The 23,353-nt window shown below is 44.9% G+C and overlaps 3 protein-coding genes across 3 annotated transcripts; 2 read left to right on the top strand and 1 right to left on the bottom strand.

Moving 5' to 3' along the window:
- Positions 1-283: 283 nt before the first annotated feature.
- Positions 284-10,647, bottom strand: ASB3 (ankyrin repeat and SOCS box containing 3). Its single transcript, XM_005525477.2, has 10 exons — positions 10,517-10,647; positions 6,813-7,023; positions 6,339-6,500; positions 5,433-5,545; positions 4,932-5,067; positions 4,556-4,733; positions 3,148-3,345; positions 2,207-2,458; positions 1,334-1,467; positions 284-785 (listed from the first exon to the last, which is right to left on the bottom strand). The coding sequence occupies exons 2-10, from the start codon at positions 7,015-7,017 to the stop codon at positions 538-540; spliced, it is 1,626 nt and encodes a 541-aa protein (XP_005525534.1). The 5' UTR covers positions 7,018-7,023; positions 10,517-10,647; the 3' UTR covers positions 284-537.
- On the top strand, positions 7,581-12,385 carry CHAC2 (ChaC glutathione specific gamma-glutamylcyclotransferase 2). Its single transcript, XM_005525478.3, has 3 exons — positions 7,581-7,760; positions 9,601-9,636; positions 10,454-12,385. The coding sequence occupies exons 1-3, from the start codon at positions 7,626-7,628 to the stop codon at positions 10,835-10,837; spliced, it is 555 nt and encodes a 184-aa protein (XP_005525535.2). The 5' UTR covers positions 7,581-7,625; the 3' UTR covers positions 10,838-12,385.
- A 1,237-nt stretch (positions 12,386-13,622) lies between these two features.
- On the top strand, positions 13,623-21,841 carry ERLEC1 (endoplasmic reticulum lectin 1). Its single transcript, XM_005525520.2, has 14 exons — positions 13,623-13,928; positions 14,413-14,517; positions 14,609-14,689; positions 15,119-15,196; positions 15,311-15,374; positions 16,440-16,480; positions 18,229-18,452; positions 19,531-19,660; positions 19,971-20,132; positions 20,415-20,474; positions 20,559-20,683; positions 21,116-21,193; positions 21,375-21,450; positions 21,591-21,841. The coding sequence occupies exons 1-14, from the start codon at positions 13,623-13,625 to the stop codon at positions 21,660-21,662; spliced, it is 1,602 nt and encodes a 533-aa protein (XP_005525577.2). The 3' UTR covers positions 21,663-21,841.
- The last annotated feature ends 1,512 nt before the right edge of the window (positions 21,842-23,353 follow it).

Here is a 23,353-nt window from a genome sequence, read left to right on the forward strand (position 1 = left end):
CGCAAGGGGAGGGACCGGGCACAGGCCCCAAAGCTTCCAATTCCGACATTCTGCCAAATATTGACACCAAGGAAAGGAAAAAAACCATCACTGTTCCTTCAGCAAACAATCTCCTTTCTTTATATTATTTGCCTTTTTCTGGTTCAGCTCCATCCCTCCCCAACACAAATTCATAACAATGATACAAGATTGTGTTCCTTGACTTTCAGATGGTTTCATTTGGTAAATGCTGTATTTGGAATAAAGTGTTAACTGACAGATTTTGACTACTCTGTAAGCTGTGTTCACTGAACAAGTTCATTTTACTTCCCAAGAGTTAGAAAAGAAACAAAATGTTCGCTTACAAAGCTACAGCAGATTTTACACAAGTAAATCATAGAACTCATAGGAAATTTCTAGATGTAGTATAAAACTACAGCACGAAAAGAATGATGACGACAGACATTTAGAGCAGTTCTCCTCCCATGTCTCCTGATTCCCATTACAAAACCTGCAGCTGCGAGTCCAGGCACTGGCACCGCCGTCAAGGAGCACTGGTTACTGGTGTCCTTCTTCCATATTCTCAGCCTCGGAGTGGCTGGAAGGCACTCCCTCCTCTCCCTGCTCCAGGGAATCCTGCAGGTCTGGGATAGTGTTGGCTCGCAGCACATCCAGGTAGAGCAGGTAGTCCTGGAGGCAGGCTGGCAGCGGCAATTCCCGGATCACGCGCTCCGAGCGCAGCCGCTCGCTCCCCAGCAGGGACCGGATCTCCAGGCGGCACAGATGGGACAGGGAAGGAAGGAAGGCTGGAAAATGAAACCCAAGTCAAACACAGAGCAGCTCTTACTACACAAATATATTTACTAATAAAAAAGGAAATAAAGAGAGAACTGAATCTCAGTTTCCCCAAATAACCCCCTTAAAACATCCTCATTAGCTTCAAACACTCTCAAGGAAGTATTATTAAATGACATTATCACTTGGACAACTTAAAAATTTTTACAGACCCTTTTAAAGAAGAATTTTCTTTGAAAGGAATCATTAACAAAGACATCGAAGTGCAGTTTCTCAGCCACATAACACGTAACTGCTTTTCTGAAGGATGAACTATGAAAAATTCCTGCACAACCAACTAAATCTTTCTGGCTTGTCGCTTTTTGATTATGTTTAATTTTTGTGGTTTGTATTTAATTACTGTCCAGTGCTTACAAAACAGGACAGATGCTTCATTAGAAATACAAATTAAGAAAATAAAACATAATTAAGTCATATTGTCATCTTCTCCTCAAGCTCCCCATCTGCAGCCTGGAAGCTGGTTACGTGGAGACATCATTTTCCTGCATGTATTCCTTACCAAAATGGCTCTTCCAAGTCCAAGTGAACTTCTCCTTGTATTGGGAAAGGTGTTGCTCCACAATTGGAGGAAGTCTGCTCCAATTCATGAACTCCAGGACAAAATTAAGGACATCCTCACCCATGGAGAAAATCCTGCGTAACAAAGACTCCCCTAAAATACCTTTTAAAACTATTTGTAGATTACAAAATAAAAGACCAAGAAGCATTGCATGTGATACACAAGGACAGTGAGATTCATTCCATCACTGAGTTGCAAATTTGTCGTGTGTTTACTACAGCCTGCAGAAAATACAAATATTTCATAACTCTAAGTGTAATCCTGTAGTGCCCAATTAAATATAAATCATCAACAAGCTGTTATTTATACGTGGAAAAACTTTAATAGTAATAATAAAAAAAATCCAACTGGAATTTTTGCCACATTGTGTTAAAACAAAAGTCTCAAACTGCATCCGTTTCCTCTCCTCCCAGCCTTGGCCCAGCTTCACTTCCCATTTGCTTCCCATCCCTCCTGACCTATTTCTCCCATTGGAATTTCTTCTTACCATGGCTGTATTAAAGTATTACACACGCAATTTGCAGCTAAATTTGGGGGTTAATTAGAGATGTTCGATATAAATTTGGGAAGTGATGCCTTATCGGTACCCTAGAGAAAGGCAATTTCCAATCTGGCTTTCTTCCTAAATAAAACTGTTTTACTGCCTCCAGACATGACGTGTGAATGATTTATTTCAGACTTTCCACAACCCCTCCTGTTCCTGATGGCGGCAGCTGATTATCAAGGGCCATCCTGTGAAAGCCCTCGCTCAGTAGCAGCTCTGCACATTAGCACGAGTTTTTTAAGTAAATAAAGACAAGGCTCCCTGCTCACCAGAACTTGCACATGAAATTCACAGGGTTGAAACCAGCCAGGAGCAGGCAGGGCAGCCATTCCTTGTATTCCTTCTGCACCGTGCTGCTGTAGTGGATGAAGTGCATTAATTCCTCCTCCGAGGGCAGGGAACAGCCCAGCCTCAGGAAGCGCCGAAACAGAGCAAACTTCTTATGGCACAGGCAGTGTGCCAAGTTAATCCCACGCAGGGTGATCCCGTATTCCAGGAGAACATCGATGAACTGGTAATACCTGTGAGCAGGGAAGGAACATGGCATCCCATGAGCTTCCCCTCAGAAAGCATCTACCACTTTTTACATCTGTCTCCGATAAAACATTTTAAAATGGTTTTATTGAAATCTTTTCATCATTACCCACTGCAACAAGGTAATAGGATAAGGACTGAGACTATGACTGGTGTTACCTTTTGGTGATTAGATGGCACATTGCTCCATTGAAGTGGTGATGTGTTACCTGCCTTGTTCACAGAGCAATCACCTGCTCTGCATCCTTTCTTAAATTATTTATTATAAAGCAACACCAGGGCAGAAAGGGAAATATGGTGTCCAAGGATTTTTAAAGGCAGCTTCCTAAGAGCAGGCCACAAACTAAATTCACTACTAACAAACCTCATTAATTTAAATTCTATGCCATAACCAATTTCAATCTACGGACAAAGAAATAATCTGTTAAAAGCTGAGAGGATTCAAAACCCGTTTTTGAAGATGTTTTCCTTAGTGCAGCATGAGTCACATTCCAGGACTTCACATTAATATTCCCAAGGAGGAATATTAATGACTGTCTGCAAAGGGGGCACACACTGGAATTCTGGAAAAATATTACATGATGGCAGCAGAGGGAGGAAAGTGGGAAACTACACATTTAAAGTAAGTTAATTAAAGCAAATATAATTAACTTGAAAACAGAAGAGGCTTGCTTACTGCTTTTGGAAGATCATGCACATGGGGGACCTGCAGTCGAAGTCCAGGCACTCCTGGGCATCGGGGCTGAAGCCCTGTTTGAGCAGCATTTCCAGGCACTCCCCGTCCCCGCCGTAGAGCGCGGAATACACGGGGCTCACCTTGCCCTCGCCCCTGTCACAAATCCGGTCTGTGATGGGAATCAGCAACTCCAGTATCCTGCAGGTATTTAAAATCACTGCTTTCTGATCTTATGCAATGATTCATCTTAAACACACTCTCGTTTTTTCACAGGCTCATTGCAGCTTTGGAAGAAAATCATGTATTTTCACTCTTGCATTTGCACCTTTATAATTCCATACATAGACCTGTGGCAAACTTTGTGCTTTGGGATGGATTTGGGCTGGAAAGAAGCATCTTAAACCAAATACTAGGGACAGCTACTTCCTATTACCCAACAATTCTTTTTACAGCAACAGAACACCACTGCACATTAAATCCCAACTCCAAGGAAGTTTGGAAGCAAACTGGAAATGTGAGTTACAAATGAAATTAATTCTGATTTTTCTGGTTCACACAACTAATTCTGTTTACAACTGACACCCCAGGCCACATCACATTAGTGACAAACACCAGTTCCTTTGCTGCTGGAACTTACTGGTGCTGTGTAAGAGTTGCCAGTGATGTATCATCATTTATATATTTTTAAGTGCTGTCCATGTGTGAATCATGGAGTTCCTGAGAGATCCTTCTCCCCAGTGGTCTACTCCCAAAACTTCCTTCCACTCTTGGCTCTCTGCTGTGGAACTGACTTGTAGCACTGAAACTGGGCAAAGCTACAAATGCATCTATGGAAAGGTTAAAGAAACTGCTTTGTGGCTTTGATTTTTCTGGCTGGTGCAGCTAATTCAATATTTGCATATAATTACTTCTGCTACTTAACACAGAATTCTAATTAGCAGCTGTTCAAGTCATGTATAATGTATAATACGGTTATTTGTATTTTTAAATGGAAAAGCAATATGGTCATGGAGTGATTTGATACCTCGTTCAGCACCATGGAAAACCCTCTAAATTCATCAGGATATGGATCAAACCCAGGTTAGATGCTGAATTAAAAATCCTATAATCACAGAACAGTTGGGTGATGCAGTTCTACCTCCTGCAATGGGCAGAGACACTTCCACTATCCCAGGTTGCTCTAAGCCCTGGCCTGGAACATTTCCAGGGATGGCACAGGGAAGCATTTTCCCCTAATATTTCATCTAAACCTACTCCCTGTCAGTGCAGAAGAAACTACTAAGAGACATTTAAACTAAGAAAATAATCAGAGCTTATAAACTATAGATCAGTTTGAACACTTAGTTTTTCCCCCTTTTAGGGCTGAACCTCCTCCTTTGGGGATCAGATTTGTGTGACCAGGACCTACTTTGCATGGCCCATCTCAGCTGCTGCATGAATGGGTAGCTGCCAGTTATCCTCGTTGCAGTAGAGGTTTGGGTCTGCCCCTGCAGTCAGCAGCAGCTTCACACAATCCAGGTGTCCCTCCTGTGCAGCAATCAGCAGGGGAGTGGCCTTGTCCTTGGCCTGGCAGTTGACATCTGCACCTGACACAAAACAAAACCAAAGCCACGTCCATCAGTCACGATTTTTCACGTGCTGGCTTCAAACTCAGCGAGTTTTCTGCAGCAATAAGGAAATAAAACCTCCAATATTCGAAATGACGACGCGCAGGAGCAGAGCTAAAATTGCATTTAGTGGGAGTCGATGGAAGCGTAGCAAGGGAAATGAAGGCTCGTGGTTACCGTGGGACAGAAGCAGCTGCAGACTCTCCAGCTGGCCATACTGAGCAGCCACAAACAGAGGGGTAATTCCAAAGTCATCGCGGCAGTCCTTGCTGGCCCCTTTCTCCAGGAGCATTTGCATTATCTCAGTGGAACCCTGAAATCAGTGGGTTTAGACTTAACCAGCAGGAAAGCAAGGAAATTACATAACCTGGTTTTCCCCACATGTTCCAGAGAGAAAGAATAAAACCCACAATGTATTCAATACTCTGAAGATGTACTTAAAAATTAATGGTATAAGAAATTTGGCAAGTTCAAGTTAATCACTTTTGCCCATTTACATGATAAACTCATTTGTATGTGTTAGAACCATTAAGCCAACATATTTTTAAGTACAAGCTTATGACTGCTAGGCTAGGTCAGGAAAAATTACCTGACAAAAATGCAGTAATTATTAAACAAATAATTATCCCCCAGAATACACCAGTTACACAGAAATTACATTATGTGCTCACAGGTTACCTGAAAGGAAGCTTGGTGCAAAGAATTCCAGCCAGACCAAGAATGAGAACCTTCAACATTTGCTCCATGTTGGAGCAGAAACTTGACAACCTCTGTGTGTCTGTTTTCAACAGCTTCCACGGAACAGTAATAAAAAAATAAATAATAAAAAAAATAATTCTTATTGAAGAATTTAAAAAATAAATAAAGTATATGGATTTAAAAGCTAAAAAGGTCTTACTGCCAACATCCTGAAACAATAATCCTAATTCCTTTAAACTTGCCCATTATATACTTACTTGCCTTTTATGCTTAGATCCCCAAAACAGTGCTGGAGAATGGAAATGATGCCAAAATTCCCCCAAACATGGAAAAGACTTGGAAACAAAGGTAACATGGCACTCATGATGTCTGAGTACAGAGGCAAGTAAATCAATATACATATTTAATCAGATGATTTAGACCCTCAGGATTCACCATAACTGAAGTTTTAAGCATTTAATTAGGTCAAAAATAAATCATAGAAAAAATGTTAAAATAATGGACCTTAATTGTCAAACTAGGAATGCCAAAAGTAAGTCTTTTAACATAAGAATTAGGGAGGAGTTATAAGAATCAAAAAGGCTTTGAAACAGCCTCATATAGATGTAATCGTGAACCTCCTAAAGTTTTTCTGTGCTTGATGCAGAAAACCAGTTTGCTTTTATAATTTCATTTTAAAACACTGTCTGAAGCAGATGTACCCATAAACAAAAGGTTATTTCCACACCCACTCCATGTCCAAGTCTAAAGCCTGGGAGGTACTCAGGCCTACAAAAAGATGCAACATGGCAGGCAAGGAAGAAACTCTGGTGAATTTAAACTTGGAGAAACTTGTGTTTTAACTGGTGAGTTCAAACTCTGGGATTTGAGGAAAGCTTGTGTCACCTAGGAAGAGCGGGGTGGTGGCGGATTCAGTGGTGACGTTGTTGAGGTCAGCCCCAGCTTCCAGGAGAACTCGGAGACATTCCACAGAGCCGTGACGAGCCGAGAGGTGCAGAGCACACAGCCCTTCAAACGTCCTCGAGTGGATGTAGTCATCAGCTGGAGCTGCAGAGGAGCATAATGAGGGGAAAAAAGGGGTATTTGGCAGTGAATTTCAAAATACAATCATTTTAAGAAAATAACAAAGTTATTTGAGATATGTGGCCTACAGAACACCCATGAATGTGCTGTTATCACCTCAAGTATCACCCACAATTCACAAGTATGAATTGCAATGTGTCAACTTCTCTTTACCACAGTTTGGAAACCACACAGAAAATCTCCAAAGAAGGACAAGCTGAATCTATATAACTTGTATTTTCTATGGCAGGGTAGTTTAGCAGAAAACCACACTATTTCCCAGTAGGTTTTCCTTACCTGTATCAATGAGCAGCTTCAGGCACTCACTGGAATTATGCGCTGCCGCTTCGTGGATGGGCAACCACCTCCTGTTATCCGGGACATCAACGCTGTATCCCCGATTAATCAATTCCCTCAGTATTTCAACATTTCCTTCTCTGGCTGCAAGGCCCACAGCCGAGCACCGATCCGAATAGGCTTCTGTGAAATCCATCCCTGGCATGGAACTCTGCAGGAGAAGGAAAGGAGTGGAGAGAGGGGGAAAAAAGAGAGATGTGTACAATATAGATACGAGGAGGGTTGTTTGTTTTGTAGAGGATTTGGTTTGGTTTGGAGGGAGATGGTGGTTTGGAGGGGTTAGGGGGAGGTGGTTTGTGGATTTTGAGGGGAGGTTGTTGTGGGGTTTGAGGTGAGGAGGTGGTTGTTTGGAAGGTGTTTGGGGATTTAAGGGGAGGTTGAGTTGGAGGAGAGATGGCTGTTTATGGGGTTAAGGGGCGGTTCTTTGTGGGGTTTGAGAGCACAGGTGATTGTTCGGGAGGTGGTTGGCGGGTTTGGGGCGAAGCCACTGGGGGGATGTGGTCGTTTGTAGGCCTGGGGGGCGAGGCGGGTGCTCGGGGGAGGTTGTTTGTGGGTTTGGGATGCGGTCGCCAGTGAGTTTTGGGGAGACGGTGGTTCGTGGGGACGGCGGAGGCTGTCCGGGCCGATGAAGGCTCCCCGGCAGCCGTCACAGCGCCGGCCCCGCGCTGCTCCGCGGCCGGACCGCGGCCACCCCGCCGCCTCCGCCCGGGGCCGCCCCGCGGCTCTGCGCAGGCCCCGCCGGGCCGGGCCGCCATGTGGGTGTTCGGCTACGGCTCCCTCATCTGGAAGGTGGATTTCCCCTACCAGGAGAAGCTGGTGGGGCGCGTCCGCGGCTACAGCCGGCGCTTCTGGCAGGGCAGCACCGACCACCGCGGGGTGCCGGGCAAGGTGAGCCGGGCGCGGGGGGGGCGCGGCCGCAGCGTCGGGCCCGGGCCCTGCCCCGCGGCCGGAGCTGCCCGCAAGGGCTGAGGGAAAGCCACGGAAAACACAACGCGCTTTAAAGAGGGCTCGGAAATGCCCGCATTTGGCATTTAGGGAGTTAAATAGCCTCGGTGAAGGGCGGGTGTCAGGCTGTGCACAGGGAATAAGAAAAGGCAGAATTACTGATCTAAGTCTCCCCCACTGCGCGCTGTATTTTAACTTATTTTACTCTCAGGTGAAAATTAATGGATTAGGAGACACTTAAAATTCTAAAATTCTTCACGGTTTGGAAAAGGAGGGAAAAAAACAGCGAGAAAAAGAAATTAAAATTCCAAGTGAGCATTCCCAATGTCATCTGTTTTTAAGCCACGGGGGTGAGAGGATAAGGTATGACCTGCACCCAGGTAACTCCACTGTAAACCTGAAGCGGCTTTAAAAGAGAAAAAGCATCAGGATTATTTTAAAGAACGCAGCTTGCTGCGTGAAAAGTTTCACCCAGCTGTAAATAACACTGGTTAGAACCTCCAACACCCTAAAATAACTTGCACAGAGCTCAAAGATAACACAGCTTGAGCCACCAGTGACACACATTAAGAACAGCAACGAGGAAAAAAACAGTTCTTGCAAATATACAGCAGATTACATGTTAGCTGTATTTTAAAAATATTTTCAGAGGACTATTCCCAGTAGTACAAACGGTAATTAATTCCTCTGATCAATAAGTATTTAGTAATTTGTTTCTTAATGTTTGTTTTTGGTACTTCCAGGCAAGACAAGGGCTCTGCAAAGCAATTAACTAAATATCCTGCCCTTCCTTAGGCAAACAAATCCTTCCGTCACACAACCCACCTGAACATGAAGTTCTCCTCAGTACTGCCCTTCATATTAAATCGATTTAGATTTAAATGGAATTTAATGAATTTAGGTTACAGTTACGGACATTCTTCGCAAGGACAAGAAAGTCGATTTCCACCACAGAATAGCTCTTTAATCCATAATTCACAAAAACCTTTGTGACCCATAGTCAGAGAACTATCAATGGCTATGGAAAAAACCATTCCAAAAGGAACACCAGTGTTATCTTTGATGTATCATGGGAACGGACTCATTTCTCCTCAGGAAATGGGAATCATGTAGTGTTCATGTAGCTTTGTTGCCTTATTTTATCAGTCAGATCAGGAATAAATGGCTCATGCTGGGAGAGAACTGATTTGATGCCAAAAGCAGCAATTTTAAGCTGCAGATGTAGTTCAACATAGGGTTTTATGTTTTAAGGTTTTATACAACAAACTTTAGCTATTTTATTTCCAGTATTTACAAACTGGTTTCTTACTTTTTCCTACAAGAATTAACTTACTGGGGTAAACAAGCCAGTTGCAAGGTATCTTCCCTCTGTCCAGTGAGGCTCCAAGGGCCTCACTGGATAATTTTACATTAATGAAACTCTAAATTATCAGTGTTATTGTTAATTAATTGTCGCTGTTTTAAACTGCAATAGAATTGAGTTTGGACAGCACATGTAAAACAAAAGGACATTCAAGCCCTTCCCATTTCTGACTACTTTTAATTTTTGTGTCACAAGCGCTGTCCACCCAGAATCTAACACGTTGTTTATTTTATCTAATACACACAAGCTACTTTCAGAAAATACTTACAGTGGATCTGGATCTTACTGGAATTGTGCTGGGTTAGTTCTCTGAGTGTTTCATTCCTGTTCCTTGGTTTTTTTCTCATTTTGGTTTGGTTTTGCTCATGATTTAGGGCAAAAGCCTCTGACTGAATGATGATTTCTGCTTTTAAATTTTAGCCTGGAAGAGTTGTGACCCTGGTTGAAGATGCTGAGGTACAGTACTGCTGTACAGAATGTCCTGTTGCATTTCCTCTCATTAATTTTTGCTGTTCTACAAGCAGATAACTTGTCTTATCTTTAGGGAAAAGTTCTCTCAGTGTTTCCCAGAGTTACACCAATGGCTCTTAATTGTTTCAAATAATCAATGTAAACTGGAAGTACTTTGGGTCTGTTATTACCACAGTGATATTTTAAAGTATATTCTGGAATAGTCACTTTGGCTATCCAGTTGTGAGATGCAGAATTTGATATAAAGATATATCAAACATACATGGTTTGATACCAGCATCAAATGATAAATGTAATTGCTTTAATTTCAGTTTTCAAGGTGTAACCAGATTGTGAAGTTATCTCAGCACACCACACCAGTTCAGGTGTGTAACAGGTGTGGGTGACCCTCAGGTCCTTGCCAAACTGTCACTAAACAGAAGGGACCTGATCAAAATTCCTTCAAATTCAGCATTATTTAAATTTATCATTTTCAGACATTAATTTTATGAGGTCAGGGAGAAACTATGTGTCCTTTTTGCCAGCTCCTAAGTGGTTTGTGCCAAGGCTACTTTCTACTCCAAATATTAACAAAACAAGAAATTGTTCTGCTAGAAAAAGCTCAGCATTAGCAGAAGGAGGACAATCAATTTGCGTGATCAGTGTTTTCACTGATAATTGCCTGAATAAAGCAGCCCTTTTGTTTTGGGACTCTTTACAAAGAGTGCAAAAAGCGGCAGAAGGGCAGGAAATGAGTTTACCGTGAGTTTTGCCTAAACACGGTGATTTCTGAGTATCCTTTTAACCAATTCTCCTGGGCCAGGGGTGCGTGTGGGGCGTTGCTTACAGATTACCGGCTGGGAAGGAAGGAGAAGTGAAGGCCTACCTGGATTTCCGGGAGAAGGGCGGCTACAGGACCACCACGGTCATCTTCTACCCGAAGGACCCATCGGTGCAGCCCTTCGACGTGCTGCTGTACATCGGCACCCGCGACAACCCCAACTACCTGGGCCCCGCGCCACTCGAGGACATCGCGCGCCAGATCCTGGGCGCCGCCGGGCCTAGCGGCAGGAACACGGAATATCTGTTTGAGCTGGCCAACTCCATCAGGAACCTTGTGCCAGAGGATGTGGATGAGCACCTCTTCTCCTTAGAGACACTGGTCAAGGAGCTCTCGAACAAGCACCAAAATCTCAACTATCTATAAAGTAACAACAAGCTGGTTCTGTCTTCAGAGAAGAGGTTTTGTTGGCCATGGGCATGTGACGGGGAGGAGTGTTCCTCTGTATTGTGCTATCCTAATTAATACTGCATATCTGCATAATGCTGCATTCAGAATAGGAGTTGGTTGCTTAAAGCGAAACTGCCAAAATCATTCTTTAAGGAGTCCGGAGAAAGGCGAGCAAGGAAAGCGTTCTAGGTTTGAATTTGGTATCTTAGCTTTTCATCCAAAGACTACACCTCAGGACAACCACTTAAACTTCTCTTTATGTTTTGTTATTATTTTAGGTTTAAAATAAATCTTTAGAATACTTTTGAGGTCAAAATCAGCATGCAGAGACACAGTTCCATAGGTCTAAGTGATAGTTTGTTCTGATTCCAGACCACAATGCAGGAATTTTAAGTGATTGGCCTAAATTGTGTAGTAGAACATTTATATCAACATTCAACTCCTCTGAAATGAAGTTACACCACTGAATTAGTCATCTCACCCTTTAGATGTTAATTTATCCTTAAATGCAGAGGATAAACCATTTTATTGTAAAGGAAATAATTCCTTCCCTTGGCTGCTGATGTCAAGCCCTGAAAACCAAAACTCTAGGCACTCTGACTCAAACAAGCCATAACCTATCAGTGCCTCATTTTCATTTTTAATCCTAATATAAAGAATAACCCCAAAATATTGAGATTAACTAAGAGCATGACTTCAAGTCACAACACAGCAAGAACAGAAACTCTCATCTCTGTTACTTCAGGTGCTGTTGTGGCCTCATCTCTTGAAAAACCCCAGCTCCAAGGATAGATTTTAGTTTCAGGAATTCACCAACAGAAGGTAATTAAGGAAGGAACCCTCTTTCCAGTAACCTTAGGTGTGTATGGACATCCCAAGAGGGTTGGGAAGCCCCCAGTTCAGGGTAGTTTTATTCCTGATGCAATCCATCAGCACACGGAATATCCGTCCCAACGTGAGATTTGTCTCACTCCTCAAAACTTTTATTAACTTTTAACTGCGTATATTTTTATATCTTAATATAAAAGGTTCTGTTTCAGACACCATGTAACGCCCTGATTTCCCATTCAAGGAATGCGTAATTGTTTTGTAGTAGCCTGGAAACCTGGATTCTGCATCAGTAATTGCAAAAAAAGTGTGGTTTTCCCTTAAAAAGGCTGACCCTTCTTTATATCTTCCTGGTTTATATTTGTAAAGGTAAAAATGTGCAATGGCACTCTCTGCTTTCTTTAAAATTATTTTTAGGTTTACGAACTCTTTCCTCAAAGACTTACCCTTGTTCCTTAAGACAGGGCAGGGGATGCTTATGCTCAGTAATGATCCAGAACTATCAGGGCTGATTCCCTCTCTAAAATGCTAATTATTTAAGTACTGTGATTCTGTGTAGCTCCACATTCTCTATCTTTAATTGTCTCCAAGGCTTTGTTGGTTCACTTGCTTCCCAAATCCATAAACCATTGCAATAATACACGTTCCTGTGTGCGTGTGTACAACTTCAGTGCAATAAAAAATGCATTACAACAACTAATGGCATTGGAAATTTGCAGAAATGTTATGTATAAAGTGTGTCTGTGTGAAGTTGGACATCAAGGTGTGTGTTTATTATGCCTCGCTATAAAATGGCTCTTGGGGCTGAGAATGACAAACAACACACAGGGGCTGCTATTAACTCTGGCACATTAGGAATTAATTAAAGCACGGGAAATATAAATATATACATTTGTTCTTGCTGTGTGGGATTGAAGCCACTGCTCTGCCCCCAGCTTTGGTCACTACCAAAAACCTCCCAGATCTGTTACCTCAACAATTTTAGGCCATTTAGGCTTCATTTTTTTTCCGACTGCTTAAACTCAATCTCTATTTGTGCAAATACAAATTTTAGATCTGTAGGCTTCCCTGCACAACCACGCACACAAAGGCGCTGCTAAGCCTGTTCTCAGACAGTGTTTGGGGAAACAACAGACACATCCATGACTATTAACAGAAGATAATGCAGAGAGGAGGGAGAGGGAAATCCAGACTTAAGGGTTGGACTCTGTGATCTCCAAGGTATTTTCTATCCAGAATAACTCCAAGGCTCTGTAATAAGGGGATTCTCTGTAGCACAGCCAATTAACTTCCTGTCTTTCCTTCAATTATTTATCTTGAATAAATAATATATATTTATTATTATTTATCCATGGATCAGATGGGACTGGCCTAACCTGCTGTGATGTGAAGAATCCCCTTGGGTTCTCAGGTGTATAAATACACATACACACGTATATATATACATACACAGGTGTATAGAGAAACACCCAGAGGAGCCCTCAAAGTGCTCTTTTACACTCATAACCTCATATATGTTGGTTTAACCCTTAGTACTGCCAATAATGACCAAGGTTAATTACTCGCATCCCATTCCCCCCTTCATTCCCTCATTCCCCCCGTCGTTTTATCCCTCCCTCACTCATTCCCTCATTCACACTCCTCCCTCCCACTCCTCAGTCCTACTTCTCCCTCACACTCATTCCCTCTTTGACAGTCCTCATCCAAATTCCTCACTCCCTCACACTTCTCCCTCACTCCCTCACACTCCCTCCCTTCCCCTCACACTCACTCCCTCACACTCCCTCATTCACTCACTCCCTTCCCCTCACACTCCCTCACTCACTTCCCCTCACACTCCCTCACTCACTTCCACTCACTCCCTCCTCGTTCCCCCCCGGTCCCTGGCTCTCTCCGTGCCCGCCCGGCCCCTCACCTGTGGCCGCTGCCCCGGATGCCGCTGCCCGCGCCGGGCGCTGCCCCGGTTGTTGATCGCGGCTGCCGGAAGCCGACGTGGCGGCGGCGCGGCGCGGCCGCGGCGGAGCCCCCGGCCGGCATGAGGGGCTGCGGGCTGCGGCCGCCGAGCCCGGCCCCGGCCCCCCGGAGGGGCTGCGGGCTGCGGCCGCCCTGCCCGGCCCCGGCGCTGCTCTGCGGGCTCCTGGCGGCCGTGGCGGCCGTGGCCGAGGGCGGCCGAGCGCCCCCGCAGCTCAGCGACGACATCCCGTTCAGGGTGAATTGGCCCGGCACCGAGCTCAGCCTGGTCGGTACCGCACGGGCCCGCACGGCCGCTCCGCCCGGGGAGGGGCTCCGAGCCTGCTCACACCGCGGGGCTTGGGCCGGGATGGCCCCGCGCCGCAGGGAGCCCGGCAGCTGGGAGAGAATCCCGGGGATTCTGTGCTGGAAGCGGCATGGGGAGAGCTGGGGGATGGCTGGGGCTCGGGGCTGTAATGAAGGTCTGAAATGGTGAGCAGGAGTGAGGGGAGCAGGAATCTCGAGGGGATCGGGGATCTGGAGAGGATCAGGAATCTGGAGGGGATCCAGGATATGGCTGGAAGTAGAAGGTCCAAAGCGAAGGCAGCAGCCTTCTTAACCACCAGCCAGCTTAACCACCAAACCCCAGTCTTGTGGTATAATTAAATCCCAGGAAATGCTCTAGAGCAGCACTCAGGAATTCAGGGGTATTTCTGATGAGTAGCATTAAAAAGCCCCTGCCTGGCTGATCCATGGGTTGGTTATTTTCTCAGCCGACCACTGGTGTCTTGTACAAGGAAGACAATTATATCATCATGACCACTGTGGATAAAGAGAAGTACAAGTGTCTCCTGCCATTGATAGCCAGTGGCAACGAGGTGAGTTCAGGCGAGTTGTTCTGTAAATATAAACTGTATCTGAGTCTTCACATTGTCAGTTTTAATGTCATGAAATATCCTTTTTTTGCAGGAAGAAGAAAAGGACTATAAAGGTCCTACTCCAGGGGAACTGCTGGAGCCTCTCTTTAAGCAAAGCAGCTGTTCCTATAGAGTATGTTACTTCTGTCTTGTTCATTAAATGCCAATTAAAAGGTTACAGGCCAGTCCATGTCAAGGTTTAGGGTAGTAAATGAGATACTAATGCAGCCTGAAACAAGGTCTTTACAACTTTATGCCTTAATATTGCTGACAAAATTCTGTGTGATTAAAGATGTCAGAATTCAGATTAATGGGTTGCTATGGTAGCAGTTAAAAATGTGGATTTCTTTTTTAATTTAATTTTTTTTTCCTTTGTTTTATTTGTGTGAAAGTCAAGGAAGTCTTCTCTGCTGTGTGTGTTTGGGCAACACTGAGACCACTTGCTGTGCTCTTGTATTTGAGGGTGCTCCAGCATTCTGCTGCAAAAGCCAACGTTTGGGTGTGTTTTTTTGGTGTGTAAATACATCTAAAGATAATTTTTAAAATGTATTTTATTTCTAAGATTGAATCTTACTGGACTTACGAGGTCTGCCATGGGAAACACATCCGTCAGTACCATGAGGAGAAGGAAACGGGGCAGGTAGGCTGTTCACAACCCCTTCTCCACTGGCATGTTCCTGCTGAACTCCTCCAGCAGACTTGAATTCCTTGAAAAAGCTTGGAAAGTGGTAACTGATGTTTGTTTTGATTGTAGAAAATAAACATCCAAGAATATTACCTGGGGAATATGATAATGAAGAACCCATTGTCAGAACCAGGTGTGTTGTAGATTATTTCATTTTGCTGATGTTAATGAATTTTTTTGGGTTTTAATTTTTCCTGTCTCAAGACCAGCTTTTTTTAGGGAATTTCTGGCACAGATCCTCAGAAATATTCAAGTGCCCTAGACTGGGACTTAGGTGGAAATGAGGTTGCTGAGCCCCAAACTCAAAGAGCAGTTTAGAATAACTGATTTTTGGAGCATTTTTTGCCTGTAAATTAGTTCAAAGAAGTCTTCCAAATCCACAGACTTAAGTGTTCATTCAGGGTTGATGGAAATAACAGAAAGAGAATAGAAAAACAGCACCTAGGTTGGGGTGTTTGTTTCATTCTAGGCTAGTGTGTAAAAGGTGGGCACCATTGTTTTCCTAGAAGCGATTAACTGGAAGGCTGCAGTCTTTTTGGGGGGATTTAGTGCTGTTCATCCCACTTCTGGATCCCTGGCTGCAGCCCTGAGTTAGGGATCTTACTCCTGGAAAGCAGCAGGGCTTCAGAACCTGCCTTGTTTGGTCTTTCTGGGTGAGTGTGTGCAGTGCCTGTGCAGAGGTGCCTCGTTCTGCTGCTGCACAGAACACAGAATGTTTGATTTGAATCACCCATTTTTGGGGCTGGATGTTGAAGTGTGGTGGTACCTCAGGTCACCATGGCTGAGTCTGTCAGGCTGTTGTCCCTCTGCTTAGGTGGCAGATTGTGTCCTGTGTCCTTTCCCTGCTTCCTATCTGGCAGCTCCTGCTCCTTCCAAAGCACCTGGCTGTTTCCTGTCCAATTCCCACCCTTCCCAAACAGCTGCAGTGACGTGTTCTCCAGCCCTGCCTTGGTGTCAGGGCTGGATTTGGCCTGTCCTACCGACTCCAGATGGCTTTGTGATGAACTGACGTGTATTTTGCTCTGTTTACTGTGGGCCTCAGATCACTGGTTATTGCCTTTCTTTCCTCTTTTGCACCTGCAAGTGGCTCTTGGCAGTGTATAAAGCACCAGCAAATACACAAGCCAGAAAAGCTTCTCTGTGAAATTCCATTTTATTTCAAGTGCACAAACTTACCTCGTTCTTAATTATTCCCTAGATCAAGAAGAGAAGGAAAATTCCAAAGACGGTGCAAAAGAGGCAAGTGAAAAACATCTATTCTAACTTCTGCCATCAAAAGTGGAGGCAATTTATATATGATCATAGAATCCCAGAATGGTTTGTGTTGGAGGGGACCTCAGAGACATCCAGTGCCACCTGTCATGGGCAGGGACACCTTCCGCTATCCCAGGTTGCTCCAAGCCTCATCCAGCCTGGCCTTGGACACTTGTAAGGATGGGGCAGACGCAGCTTCTCTGTGCAGCCTGTGCCAGGGCCTGCCCACCCTCACAGGGAGCAATTTCTTCCTAACAGCCAATCTAATGATAAATGATGTAACTAGTCCCCTCCCAAAATGAATATCAAGAAATGAAACTGTTCTTGAGCTGCACTTCTCTTGCTTTTAATTATCAGTCCCAGCTCAGAAAATTTATTTAGTCCTGCTACTCAAATGACTTACACTCAACAAAGCCCTACAGCACAACATCTCTAAGAGATGGAGCTGACTTGCTGACCCATCCCATAATACTCTGTGCTTCCCTTTCCCCTTAGAGAACTTCCCCACTTGTTTAGGCCCCAAAACTCAACTCTTGAGTTGCTGATTCTATAGCAAAACAATGAGAATACCTGAAGCACGCTGGGGTTTGAAATTAGAGCAGGTTTGACCTCATTGCCAGTTCCCCTACATTTTCATGCTGAAATGAAGTTTTTGTGTCTGTGGCCTTTGGAACAGCCCAGGGTGGTGGTTGTGTAGTGATCTCAGCAATAGCCAGGCCTGAGGAGCGTTTTGGAGATCGTTGTGGGGGCAGAACATGGCAGCTGTGTCTCTTGGAAAGCCAAGAAAACAAAGTGTTTTGCAGTACAACTCTTCCTTCAGCTTCAGGGGGAATTAAGTCTTTTATTGCCTTTTTCTCAGACAGTACTTATGATGCACTTGCCATGTCAGGATTTCCTGGAATCTCTTATCAGGAAAGAGCATGTTGGCTCTTTAATCTCGTGAATGTCTTCACTCATGGTAGAGCAGTTTCTGGGAGGAGTCAATAGCCTGGTACAGGGTGACATGGCTTGAAAGCCAAAGCAGATGAGGGGCAGAAAGGTCCTGGATCCCTGGAGTGTCCTGACCCCAGAAAGGTCCTGGATCCCTGGAGTGTCCTGACCCCAGAAAGGTCCTGGATCCCTGGAGTGTCCTGACCCCAGAAAGCACCTCTGTCTTTTAGCACAGACCCCTGTCTGTTCAGCACTGAAAACCTTCAGTAGCTCAAGCAACACAAGTAAAAATGAGTCAGTTTGTGGGTTTGGGTATTTTGGGGAGCCAGGAGCACCAGCTGCTTCCAGTATAGAGACTTTACCACTTTAGGGAATTAATTAATTAAAGAGGGAGCTGGATGAAACACAAAGGAACAAACCTGAAGAGAGTGGACTGGAAGGTGTGACAAAGTGGGATTTACCTTGTGTACACCATTACCTTTATTAGCCACGGGTGGTGTGGGATCCTCTGGAAAAGGAGCAGCCTGGGCTGGGAGTGCTGAGAGATGTAGTGCAGGTACCAGGGTGACTTTGTAGGGTTTTTTTTAATTCTCTAGGGCCTGGTGCTGGAGGTGGTGAGCCTGGCAGATCCAGTCTGGGTGAATACCAGAACAGGTGTGGATGTTGCAGAAACACTGAGTAGCCACACAGGGTCTGATTTTAACCTGGTAACGCTGGCTCTGCACACAGGAATAACATTTTTTGTTTCAGAGGAGTCTCAGAAGCTCTCCTGTGGTTATGACCTGTTCCTTTCCCTCACCCAGATCCCCACAAAAAACATCGAAGGGCAGATGACTCCCTACTACCCGGTGGAGCTGGGCAATGGCACTCCCTGCAGCCTGAGGCAGAACCTGCCCAGGTCCAGCACAGTGATGTACATCTGCCACCCCGAGGCCAAGCACGAGATCCTCTCCGTAGCAGAAGTCACCACCTGTGAGTACGAGGTGGTGATCCTGACCCCGCTGCTGTGCAACCACCCCAAATACAGGTACAGTGCCCAGAACACTTGGGTCTCCTCTGAGCTTGTGATTTCTTGAGGGATCATCTTCTTGGTATTTGAAGACTGCAGATACCATGTGTGTACACTTTAAATGTCTATAAAACCAGAAGTATTTTCTCCAACCACAACCTTAGCCTTGATTTTAGCTCGTCCCAACATGAGGAGCTCTCTAGAAGCCATTTCCATATGAAGAATTCACAATTTCAGTGTTATTTTCCAAAAATTAAGTGTAGGCTTCTTGTTTCCTCCCTTTCCCTGGACTGTACTGTGAGGGCCCCCCTGAGTCTTTGGACCTTCCAAGGGGTGTAAAGAGAACTGCAAAGGGAATGTGCCCTACAGACAGGGCGGGATAATGGACAGGATTCCTGGATTTACACAGATGTTGGAACAAGTGAGTATTTAATCAGTGATCTGAAACAGGCCACAAGGTCTGAAGGCAAAATCCTGCATTTTGTAAACACGTGGCAGTTGGAGTTACTAAGTGCTGCTGTTTTTAATGTTTGGTATCCACTGTATATTTTCTCATGTGAATAGATTTGGTCATACTCTGTTACCTGCTGCACTGATCTGTGGCACTGATACCTGTTTACTGCTGGAGTCTTTTAAGCCTCTGTAGCAGTAGAAAAAAAAAGACATAGAAAGTGCACAGGGAAATTGTTCTGTTGCTTAATAAGGATAAAATCTGTAGCTGCTGGCTCCTTCCGAAGGGTTTCCTGCTGGTGGCATGGAAGGGTTCCTGAAAATAAACAGAGGATCATAATTTCCCCCCCTTATGTCACCTTGGTAAAAAAGGAAAGGTGGAGGTGGTAGCCTGGGAATGCTGCTCAGTAACATCACAGGGATCACAACCCAAGTTCCAAGTTCAGTGTTCTTTTTTTCCTTTTGTATGTTCCCAAAACAGCCCCGAGCAGTGGCGCAGCCTCTGGGGCTTTCCCTGTACACCTGGCATCTCATCCAGGGATGCACCTGCACCACCTGAGCAGCAGCAGATCCAGAAACTCAGAGCATGGAACTGATTCCTGTACTTGAAGGTCTAAAAGTGACATGTTCTTACCTTGCTGGGCAGGTTCAGGGCTTCCCCTGTGAATGACATCTTCTGCCAGTCCCTGCCAGGATCCCCACTTAAGCCCCACAACCTGGAACAGCTGGAGAAACAGCAGGAAATGCTGAAGATGCCTTTTAGGAGAGTGAAGGAGGTAGGAATTGTTTCATTTACTTTCCATCTTTAAGACATTTTGTAAGATTATGTCAGTCTTTCATTGGTCTTTAAGCTTGTTGAAACCATCTGTAACTCACCCTATGTGGAAGGAAAACAAAGCAAGTGTGGGCTACTGATCTAAATTTTTGTAGCCTTTGTAGCCTAGAGTTCACAAATGTGTGAACCTTTTGACTGGAATTTTCTTTCAGCTAAAATTGACCAAAACAGCCAACCTGATTCAGTGTTCAATAACTTCATATAACTTGTTAAGACTTTGCAGGGGACTTAATTGTATCCTTTAATTGCAGGAAGAAATGCCTTCAACGAAAGAAGAGAAATTCTCTTCCATCCACAAGCCTGTGGCTGTTGGGAGCCACCAGCTGTTAACAGTGGGGACAACCCACATCTCCAAACTGACTGATGAGCAGCTCATCAAGGAATTCCTCAGTGGTTCCTACTGCTTCCATGGGGTGAGCAGCAAAGCCATGTGGAATAAAGCTGGGTGGAATACATCCTAATTTATGTACTTGTTTAATTTTTATCTGTAACTTTTCTGTTGAAATTCAGTTTATTTGAGCAGACAGTGAAATTAGCCACGAAGGATTTTCACTAACTAACAGATAGGGAGTTTTACAGCTGAAACAGCTGGTTTGGGGTCTAGGGGAAAAAGGATGGGTTTGGTTTTGGGTGTTCTGTTTGTTTTAGGAATTCTGTTTGGTTCTTTTTAACACTGAGGTTGTTCTTCTCCCCAGGGCGTTGGCTGGTGGAAATATGAATTCTGCTACGGCAAATACGTCCACCAGTACCACGAGGTGTGTTCAGAGAGTTCTGTTAGTTCCTGTTAAGAAAATACAATCCTCTGGACAGGGAGTAGTGATGAGCTTTTCTTGTTTTAGGATAAAGAAAGTGGCAAGACCTCCGTGGTGGTGGGTACGTGGAGCAAGGAGGAGCACATCGAGTGGTCGAGGAAGAACGCGGCCAGGACCTTCTCCCTGCGAGAGGATGGCACCCAGACAGTCAGGTACCAGCCAGGCTCTGTTTGCCCTGCTCTCACACCTGGGACACAGGGCCCAGCCCCATGAAATTTGGGTTATGAACAGATAAAATAAACTGCCAAGAGCAGCATGTTCAGATTTACCCCCCAGTCAACATCGCAAATAAGGAATTCAGCATTTCGGTTATGGCACAGAGAAAAACAACACTGAACAACTCTTTCCCTCTGCAGTAACTGTAATACAACCTATAGCTCTATAATAGTATAATATCTATATAGAATAATAGTATAATATACAGTATAATAATATATAGTATAGTATAATAATGTATTTCTTACTATTTGTTTGCATATTAAGTACTTGAGCAATGATGAGGTGCTGGGTTGTACCACTGAACTGCCTGCTTAAAAATCGTGTTTAATACTTCCAAACTCTTCCATTCTGATCTTTTGTGGCAGGATGGTGTCTCATTTCTATGGAAATGGAGATGTTTGTGACTTGACAGACAAGCCAAGGCAGGTGACTGTGAAATTGAAGTAAGTGGACTTTTACCAAGTGATGTTTTGTGTCTGTTTCCTGGGTCAGAGGAGAAAGCTGCTGCTGTTGTCACAAAGCTCAGGAGGCAGTATCTGTTAACTCAATAAAATACTGCCAACAGCAGTGAGCTGATTGTGTGCTTATTGCCTGCCAACCCCCCAATTTCTCCTCTAATTTCAGATGTAAAGAATCGGACTCCCCTCATGCTGTGACCATTTACATGTTGGAGCCTCATTCTTGCCAGTACATCCTTGGGGTATGTACAGACACGCCCTGAGGTCAGGGCTGGTAGCAGAGCACATCTCCAGGTCTATGTTTAAGGTGGCCCCTTTCTCCCAGTGACTCTTCCCAAGATTCCTGCAGGGCTGAGGTCATGGTTTGGTCTCTCTGTTCCAGGTGGAGTCTCCAGTCATCTGTAAAATCCTGGATACAGCAGATGAATACGGGCTCCTCTCGGTGCCCAGCTGAGGACAGCAAAGCCCCCAAGGCAAAATCCTGGCATTCCCATGGGAACAGTGTCTGTGAGCTGACAAAGGCCTCACCAGCACAGCTCTCCAAGCTGAGGGACTCCTGAACCACTTTGTGTATAACTATGTGTATATAAGAGCTTATTGATAAACTTTTAATGATTAAAACTTTGTCTTGCACTTCCTGCCTGGCTCGTGTGTGACACGTTCCCCCCTCATTGGTGCCATTGTTAAGGTGTAAGCTCTACTTGGAAAAGGCACAAAAACAACTAAAGCTTCAAGAGAGGAGTTCAGCTGCCAGCAGAAGGAAAAGGTGAAGCCAACACTTCCTGCTCAGGAGCCACAGCACCACTCATGGTTTCCCTACTGTTCCTGCTTTCTCCAAACACCACTGTTACCTCGCTCTAACTGCTGGGAATTGTATGCTCCTGTCACTGTACCTCACCCCTCTTCAGCTGCTATTCCTGGGCTGCTTCCCAGGACATTCCATTTATTTATTTATATTTAACACTGTAGGGTTCAGCTTCATACAGTTACTTTGCTGAACATCCTTCCTGCCACAAGGTCCAGTTCCTTGTAGCGTGTCTACCTCGCAAAGAACATTTGGGAAGTTTTAAGCTGCTGGCACTAGACATTCCTAGCAGTAAACTGGGAGGGATCAGATAAGCTGAAATTCTGCTGACAAGAAGATCTGAAGTAGATCTTTTAATTTCTTCAAAATCCCACAACATTCCATTTTTGAAAAAGTTTGTAATGGCCAACACCCAGCAGAGCCTTTAATGCTTGGGGCTTTAGCAACAGTGTCCAGTTGTATTGGTCACTTCCATGTGCCCACCACATTTCTGCTTTTCTGCAGCCCTTGTGCAAGGCACAGGAATTTCTGACAGCTGTGGGGCGGAACCTGCCGGCCACATGTCAGATGAGTGGGCAAATAATGCCCAAAATAACTCCCCTGAGCTACTGGACTGTTGCAACAGAGCCTGTTTTAGTGTCTCACCAAGCAGAAAACCCAAACAGCAGCAGCAGCAGCATGATTTGGCATTTAAATTGACTCTCACTGCTCTTGCTCATATCCCAACTTCTGAGGCTCAGAGGGAGCTGGAAAGGGGGAAGAGTCTTTTACATAGATTATCTCCCCATGGAAAAGTCTTGTAGCCAGATTCCCCCATTTCCAGCCTTCCTGCCTGCCAGAGGCATCAGCAGCCAACACAGTAAGAAAAGATGAAAGCACTTCACCTGCTGCTGCCTGCACAAGGGGCTGGCTGGATCCCCTCATGGCTCTGAGCTGTGCAATCCCTTGGGATGGTTTTATCTTGGATCAAAGCTGCCCTGATGAAAGGCTGGAGCCACCCAGCTCTGGGCAGCCTCAGCATCCCTCAGGCTGTGCCAGGGAAGGGAACACAACACACTCACTCTTCCTGCACACCCTCCTAGTGGTGATTAGATGAGAGGGCAAGGCAAGAATAATTGTTTTGTGGAATGTCAGAATTCCCTGCATGGGAGGGAACTCCCTGGTGGGAGGGGGAAGCACATCTGACTCCAAAGCCACAGCACTTGGTGCCCACCAACAGCTGCTTTTGCCATGGCATGAGCAAACAGGTTCTTGCCAAACCCGTGTTCGTCAGCCTCGACTTCCCCTTGCGCAGGAAGCTCCAGGCTCACAGCTACTCCTGCCCAGCATCCGGGCTGCCC

Source organism: Pseudopodoces humilis, chromosome 3, assembly GCF_049639895.1.
Source record: "Pseudopodoces humilis isolate 2021_Gansu_Grassland_sample_001 chromosome 3, ASM4963989v1, whole genome shotgun sequence".
NCBI classification, from domain to species: domain Eukaryota; kingdom Metazoa; phylum Chordata; class Aves; order Passeriformes; family Paridae; genus Pseudopodoces; species Pseudopodoces humilis.

What these genes read in the sequence shown, in the direction of transcription:
- CHAC2 (XM_005525478.3), top strand. Translation starts at nt 7,626, where the DNA reads ATGTGGGTGTTCGGCTACGGCTCCCTCATCTGGAAGGTGGATTTCCCC. An exon ending in ACCGCGGGGTGCCGGGCAAG is followed by an intron (nt 7,761 to 9,600) that starts GTGAGCCGGGCG and finishes TTTAAATTTTAG; the next exon opens with CCTGGAAGAGTTGTGACCCT. An exon ending in CCCTGGTTGAAGATGCTGAG is followed by an intron (nt 9,637 to 10,453) that starts GTACAGTACTGC and finishes CTCCTGGGCCAG; the next exon opens with GGGTGCGTGTGGGGCGTTGC.
- ASB3 (XM_005525477.2), bottom strand. Translation starts at nt 7,017, where the DNA reads ATGCCAGGGATGGATTTCACAGAAGCCTATTCGGATCGGTGCTCGGCT. An exon ending in CACCACCCCGCTCTTCCTAG is followed by an intron (nt 5,546 to 6,338) that starts GTGACACAAGCT and finishes GTTCCGTGGAAG; the next exon opens with CTGTTGAAAACAGACACACA. An exon ending in GCTGAGATGGGCCATGCAAA is followed by an intron (nt 3,346 to 4,555) that starts GTAGGTCCTGGT and finishes AAATACCTGCAG; the next exon opens with GATACTGGAGTTGCTGATTC.
- ERLEC1 (XM_005525520.2), top strand. Translation starts at nt 13,623, where the DNA reads ATGCCGCTGCCCGCGCCGGGCGCTGCCCCGGTTGTTGATCGCGGCTGC. An exon ending in CTTTTAGGAGAGTGAAGGAG is followed by an intron (nt 19,661 to 19,970) that starts GTAGGAATTGTT and finishes CTTTAATTGCAG; the next exon opens with GAAGAAATGCCTTCAACGAA. An exon ending in CTTGCCAGTACATCCTTGGG is followed by an intron (nt 21,451 to 21,590) that starts GTATGTACAGAC and finishes TCTCTGTTCCAG; the next exon opens with GTGGAGTCTCCAGTCATCTG.